At 29.8% G+C, this 8,169-nt stretch overlaps 1 protein-coding gene across 1 annotated transcript in view; it reads left to right on the top strand.

Annotated features, from left to right (window-relative positions):
• TRIADDRAFT_52231 (uncharacterized protein) overlaps positions 1-584 on the top strand; it is a gene marked incomplete at both ends in the record, with an annotated part of 3,382 nt that extends 2,798 nt beyond the window's left edge. Inside the window, 3 exons of the mRNA XM_002108799.1 lie at positions 79-124; positions 267-349; positions 476-584. Of these exons, the coding sequence (XP_002108835.1) occupies positions 79-124; positions 267-349; positions 476-584 (238 nt within the window). The remainder of the gene's footprint in view (positions 1-78; positions 125-266; positions 350-475) is intronic.
• Between the last annotated feature and the right edge of the window lie 7,585 nt (positions 585-8,169).

The following is an 8,169-nucleotide window of genomic DNA, read 5'->3' as shown; positions in this document are numbered from 1 at the left end:
TGCAAAATACAATAATAATTATGAAACTGCTATCGTTATTTTATGACAACTTACACATTTATTTCTTTGTTGCAATAGCTTTGATAATCCGCAAGTAGCCACTTTTAATAAACTCTTTGACAAAGTTTGTATAAACACTAATTCTATTATTACAAATTATAGCCTCCATTTTAACACTCTGTAACGCTATAAACTCTATACAGTTGAATAGCAGACTGGTTATACTTGCTTAACGACCATTTCTACTTTTTCTAATACATTTTTAGTGCAAACATCTGACTGTCTTGCAAGTACTACACGATACTACCATCGCTCAAAGCAAGCAGACACGAAATGAGCTTATGAAAAAGTAATAGATATATTTCTATTTATCGAACTCTATTCATTTGTCACAAAGACACATGTAGCGCCGAAAGAGTAAACGAGCAGCGTTTGCACTAAGTTACTGATCGTCTGATTCATTTTATGTTTTTAGATGGCTCCCTCAACGTCCAGCTTTAGTCATTGCCCTTGGCAAGTCTCTCTATGAATTACAGCAAGATACACCTCAGTTCCACTTAGATTCTATAACTCTACCTACATAAAGACAAAATGTATCAATTTCAGATTGGTATTCTTGTACTAAAATATGAAATTATGCATCATTACCTGTAACAACAAGCATAGTATTGAAAATTTTATGAAGAGTCTACGAATTTCTCATTTAGCTTTCTTCATGCTCCCACATAGCTATGCGTGCAAACTGTGTGCGCATTCATTAATGGACTTGCTGAGAGTTACCATTGTTATGAATTATTTTATGGTCAATCTGCATAAAATGCCGCCATTAATTTAGCTATTTATATGGAAGTAATCTTTTCTATTATAAAAATTTAGAACTTTTAGTCTTATTTTATTAAATTGACATAATAATTTACAAGCTTACTGATTCATTGTCTGATTGCAAGTTAGATAATCTAATATTTTTAAATAAAAATATTAAAATGTGTATCTTTAATATTTGAAGTGTAGTAAATACTCTTCTACAATCATGTAACAGAATGAGGTATTAATTTCGGGGATAATGATTGACCCTATCGGCAGTTATATATCAACAATAGTGATAAGCTAACAGCAATAAGTAATAAATTTAATTATAATTCCTAGATATTGCTACTTTATGAGCGTCATTATCTAATTATGAAAGGTATAATGACTTAAGTTTTAAGTTTGATACATGCAGTACTACAGTATAATGCAAGTCTTCCAAAGCAGCTTTGAAACAAGATTACGTAATGCACGGTCAATAATTTGATTCTCTGAACCATGTATCATATTCGTGTAATGCTTACCCATTCATATTCGATTACGTAATCCGATAATAGAATAATACAGTTTATATAGTACCGACAAATAGTAATTACAGTAAATTACAGTAGTAATCGTTCCATTGTAAATAATTTAGTGTATTCATTTTAACGTATTCATTCATACCTATTCGTTCGAGTACACTTATAACATTAAACATACACGTACAATTACAATTATAATAAGCACAAACGTAACATAAAACATAATATTATTATATTCATTCGATATTATATTATTATTTCGCAATATTATTCCCATGTTATTATATATCCATACGATCCATTCCGTATTCAATGATACAATTATATCATATAAAATAATAATAAAAGTTTTTACACGTTAATAAAATACATATAAGAGTATATAACAATATACATTTTACTATCTTAATACGCATTTAACTAATCGATATACTATATACGAGTTCAATAATATCTATACTAATCGATTATTACCATAATAATATAACCTTAATATCAATACTTGACTAATAATACACATACGAGTATCGTCGATTGCTATTAAAATCACAAAATACAATCTACTACATAATCTACTAAACATTCCTACTATACAATCTACATAATCTAACATATATGCGTACAATACACTCTACAGCATACGAACTACAGTACTATAAAATCTAAACTCCTAACTCGCTATTCTACTCTAAATATTCTATGTTATACGCTATTTATACGTATACACAATCGCATTCTATATTTAACATTACAGTACAATATATCGATATTTACGCCCTGTAATATTTGTGTAATGCGCACTCATTCATATTCGTTTATGTGATCACATCCGATAATATAATAATACAGTTTATATAGTATACAGTAATTTCAATAAATGACAGTAGTAATCGTTCCATTGTAAACAATTTGGTGTATTTATTTTAGCGTATTCACTTATACGTATTTATTTCAATATAATATTGAGTAAACATATAAATAAAATAAAATACATTAACCGATATTATACTTACTACATAGTCATATGTTAACAATTCAGTCTGCCACTGAGTATACAATTACAATATATACGAGTATAATATCGATTACTTATCAATCATTTCTATATTCACGTACCCTTGAGAAATGAAATACATTGTAAGTGTATCATCAATTACTATTAGAGTCATCAAAAACATTATCTATAGTACAATTTATATAATCCTAATTAAAATTGTCACTCGGTGAACAATGAACATTAACAGCTCACCAATAACTGCCATTGTAGTGTTATCTATATTGTAAAGTAAACGGGAACTGCTTCGTAACAACCGCTAGTGCTATCTACTATGTATACCCATACGTTATATAAGTTATGGCCAATATGTATAAATATACTGTATTTAGCTATCTACATCTATGTTTATACTTAATCATCTATCTCCATTCACAATCAACAAAAAGAGTTCCCCAATAACTGTTACATATACATACATGTATATATATATGCTGTCTATGTCCGTTCACTATGGACGGCAATAGTGTAGTAGCTAAACAACTGCTAGTGCTATTACTACTCTATACTCATATGTATATCTATATAGCTATATAAGTATAATCATATATATATATATGTGCAATTTATGTTCTGACATTTACACAGTTTGGCTAGAATATATGTTACTGCTTGCAATTAATTCCTTAATCATCATCCTCAGAGCTGTACCCATAACTATCTTAAACAGTTCACACTCTTTCTAATATTTTAAATTATACTGTACAATTTCTATATGCCTACTTTAAAATCAGATACAAGGGCTAATCTTCACTATACCTTGAGTTCCAACAAAATAGAAGTGCCAGCCGTAAGATTATGTTTCAGTAACCGATTGTATGCACAATAATTAACAAAAGGAAATAAAGGTTGTCTTATGATCCTTAGATTTTAGCATCCCACAGAAAGTTTTATTCTTGCCGAGAAGAGTTAGAAATGATTACTTCATAATCATTTTCTGATATTAAATTTTCATTCCTCATATCAATTAGCAGCTCTTCTATAGGTATGTCACTGCAGCGATAATCTGTATAGAACTTCAAAGCATTATCAATATATTTCCACTCTTCCATTGTAATTATTTTCCATCAGACTATGTGGTGTCATTTCTGGAATACTATAACGACACGGAAATATTTAATTTTAGTTTTAGCTACCTAAATAGTTACGGTACTATCCCTGAGTGTTGAAAGTTTAACATCGTAAAGGCTTTGCCAATTAACTATAACTACTCGTACAGTATTTCAGCTTTAATTGAAATCCATACTGAACTACACCACATACAGTCTATAACATTTTGCTAACAACCTATGACTCTAAATGCTGTTACAGATATTAATTTCAGTGCTATTGACAAATTCATCAACAACAGATTTTTGTTGGCTTTTACAGTTGAAATGACTTTTAGTACATACCGTATGTGCATTGCAGCTAATCTGTTTGGTAATCAATTCAATTAATATATTGTTTTGATAAAAATAACACGTTGTGATGGAATAATTACAGTACAGTACAGTACAGTGGTTGCAGATCTTGTTATTTATCAACGAAAAGATTTCAAGATTTATAATACGAATAAGTAGCATAAGAAAATTAGACTCTAAATATAGAAAGTAAAGACTATGGTACTTTACTGTAATGTATTGTATGGATGGACATGCTATATTGGGCATGAAAGCAATAAGAATATTGATTGAATACAGCTGATCAATATTCGCTTGGTTTTTTAAACCTTAACTAATTATTTTATATACTTAAAAGCATAAAAACATAAAAGGAAAAAAATTTCCATTTCCATTCAACTTAGTGGCCACAAATAACGAAGAGCAATATTCTTACTGTCCAATGTGCACTAGTGTACGCTATTTAGCCTCGCTCTTCGTCAAACTAGAGCTACTTTTTTATTTTCTACCTTACAGACTCAACTTGACATCAGAAAGTAAGGCTAACGATGCAGAATACTAATGTCAGCTATCCGCTGAAAATGTTGATTCGTTCCGTTAAACTTGGCAAGCAGGTTTAGGAAATACCTTATTCTTTTAACAGTGTCCTTCATCGGGCCCAGGTCCACTCTGTGTGATCAGTTAAAATCACTACAGATAAACATAATTTATCGAGATGTAGCCACGTTTTAGCGCCATTTCTAGCACAGCGTAATTTAGCTAATAACTAAATGAGCACAGTAAAATAGTTGTTTAACGATTACACTTACCGTCTCTTTTTGTTGTAAGCGTTTACCCGGAGACTTTCAAGAGAAAAGCTTGCAATTCTCTGATATACCGCAGCTCTACTTCAAAAGGAAGCAAGTATTTTACCCCAAAATTGGAAGAAGGCTAAAATCATTAATCGCCGGGTAAATTTATCGTTGTTTCTAAATTTTGTAAAGAAATTCTGTAACGTCGGCGAATGGTAAGGCTTAAGCCTGAGTATAGAGAGTAGCAGGCAGACTGAGTCCGTCAAAATCCATCTAAATAAAATCCTAAAATCGGAAAAAGATTGAATTATATATCAACTAGTGCATTGGATTATTTGAAGGTTTTAATCGAATCCTTATCCAGAAAATAAATAGTAGATAGGTAACACTCTACTTAAATAATCATGATGCGTATATACGAATTACAGCTTCATACTGTATATGTAATCTTAAGCAGCTTACTAGACTGTTAACATTGAGATAATTTTAATTTTAACTTTTAATGAGTTTTAATCCATTCTATCGTGACTAGGGCTAAAATTATAACTAAAGAGCGTATTAAGTTATTTCTATAATGAAAGAAACTTCTAATTCGGCTTCTCTTCCAAATCTATATATTTAGTTTAGGTAGAGGTTTGTATAAAAAATAACACCAGCACCATTAAATAAATCGTAACTGTGTATTTTACACACTGTGGAGAAAACTAGGAATAGGAATACACCCATTTATACATACACATAATTTATAAACGTTAACTGAAGATAATCCAGTTGTAAAAGTTATCCATCATCACTCCTGTATAATATAAAAGTACTGTTGTTTCCATATACGAGTTATCTGGGCAAACATAATTATTTTAATATACGCCTTTAAAGCTTTTTCTAGGAGCTTAATATAAAATAATTAATTATTTTACTTTAATTTCTCTTCCACTGTCATGGATCTATCTCATTATTCAGAACTGTATAAGTATAAGCTACTCATGCAGCATCGAGAGGAATGAGTATATCTGTCGTAATAGGCAGATTTTGAAGACATTATTCCGTATTTACAACAATAATTCATTGATCATAGTGGTTGCTGAGCAATAAATTAGTATACTTGGGTAGTGGCAAAACTGCTTCATAGTGTGTATTCTACATATTCGCATGAAGGAACTTTATTTTCCTATTTGGAGAGTATTAATTAAGAGTCTCATTTTTAACGCTATCGACCATGTTAATAACATACGCATGGATGAACCTATGTTCTATTAGTAAATTATCTGAACAGGCCTTTGACGGTGCAATATCTTAATATTTAGTCACAGACCGCTGTAAATCACCTACATAAGGTATAATATTAGCTTGATTTTATACTCAATTGATACCAATTTGAAGGATTGCTAACCATAAAGGTTCATGGTAATTGATGATCGCTCTAAAATAACAGAAAGATCCACTAACTTAGTTACTACTATGAGAAGATTTTGGGTCGATTGATTAATATAAAATTGAAAAGTTAAATATCTTATATCATAGTATAAGCTAAGGATGTTCTTTAAATATAATACAGCAATTTATTTAACTTGGATACATCATATGTACTGTATGTAAGACAAGAAGTAATCCAATTGAGAGATTAAAGCAATACCACTATTCGATTACAAAAAAATTTAACCTTCTGTATCGTTGTTTGGAATCTAACGGATAGTTTTAACGTAAATTTTAGAGAGTATCTCAAGCAAGATTTCGTAAAATAAAACTTTCTGTTATTTATTCATTCCTCTATCCTTTGATAACCTAACAATGAGATTTTAAAATTTTTACTGCTATCCTTTATCTACCACATGGTATTTAATCATAAGCAAAAAAAGATGAAAAATAAATGGAGACTATTCTACTCAAGATATGCCAATACGGAAGAAATAGCATGAGATAGACGTCATCTCAAAAGGTTTTTTTAAGAATCTTAATACGTCCATATCGTTGTCAACAGCGTTGAAGATTTTTACTTTTGATTTCATAGCATCGCTTGTTCACTAAAACAAGTAAAACAATGTTACCACCCAATAGAGAAATACTTTCATTAATATTAATTTTATTTGTAAGTGAATATATGCTTTGGGATAGATATCCTAATTAAATATTCCATGCCATTTATTGAACAACTTCAAGTTATTACCAGTAACATCCTCGTTTAAACTACGAAGAAGCCTTCGCAAATCATAAAATCTCAAGCTTCCATAGCAAATCTTATTTAACAATAGCAAAAGTATTTAACAATAGCAAGAACTTACCTTTACATATCTTTACAGTACAAGTTTTAACTCATGCGCCTCAATTGTTCTATCTAAATAAACATTGTTTCTATCTATCATTTTTATATACGCGTAGTAGTCCAATAAAACATATATCTTACATTTTTATGGAAAAGAAGTGCAGTACATATGTATTTAGATTGTTATCGAAAAAGGCATTTTTTTACAATATTTAACTACTACAAATTAATTGACAACTACCCATACACTGAATTTGATAAAAAGATTTATCACCTCTTCGTTACTACCAATTTGATACAGTTATCTCATCCAAATTAACCGATACTTAAATGATCTTCTCTCTATTTTCAACTACTGCAAACCAAGAAGAATAAACTGGTATTTCTACTTGCTTTAATTTAAAATATATATATAAAGTAAAGTTAATCCTTACTCATCATAACCTTGAATTTCATCCAAGCTATTTTCTATCACCACATATCATTAAATTCATCGTTTATTTCAATAAGCAAGGACATCTATATTCTAGCCATTCATCTATTTCAATTGGTTAGACAACTGTAGTCTGTGAAGTAAAAATATATCACAGAGAAGAACTTTATTTATCAAGTTACTGTGAAGTTAATAACATCAATACTTCAATTTTACTTCAAGCAATTAAAATAAAGTTTTGTCTGTTTTAATCTTTTCCAATTTGATGAAAAGCATCTCGTGCCTATAATTTCTTTACAACAATCTAAACTACCGTAAGTCAAGACTTTATTTTTTATTAATTTCTCCCATTCGAGACTTTATAATACTCGTATAGAATATATTAATCAGAAAGGATATTCCTCTCACATTTACATGATGGTTTAATTCAATTTTGGCCATTGAGCATCAATCAAAACGATTTGTTCTAAATTCAATTTCCTAATCATTTATCGTTTAATCAATTGCAATAATTCATCGTCTATGCAGATGAACGATGCTCTTCTAGTTAGATTAGTTAAATCAGACCAGTTTATGATCTATTAGCCATCAATCAACTTAAAATCGAAAGTAAAGGAAGTAAAGAGCAATCTACTTTGTGGGTATCTTAACAAGATTTTACTTATTTGAAAGAGTACGTGAAAGATACTGAAGTCTAATTCAAGCAAGGCTTCAAGTCAATCGAAGATTGTGTATACAAAAGTACTTAATAAAACTGGGGAAATCATTCAATTCCGTTGTTTGTTTCTATATGATAGATCGTTTTATTACAATATCCTCGACAGGCAAGACATTAAAGTTTTAGTTATTGTCAATTTGTATACGATTTATAGCCATTAAATGTTATGAAATATAAATTCAGCTCACTCGCTACCGATA

Source organism: Trichoplax adhaerens, genomic scaffold (genome assembly GCF_000150275.1).
Source record: "Trichoplax adhaerens TRIADscaffold_1 genomic scaffold, whole genome shotgun sequence".
NCBI classification, from domain to species: domain Eukaryota; kingdom Metazoa; phylum Placozoa; class Uniplacotomia; order Trichoplacea; family Trichoplacidae; genus Trichoplax; species Trichoplax adhaerens.
This window is presented reverse-complemented; position numbering and strand designations above follow the sequence as displayed.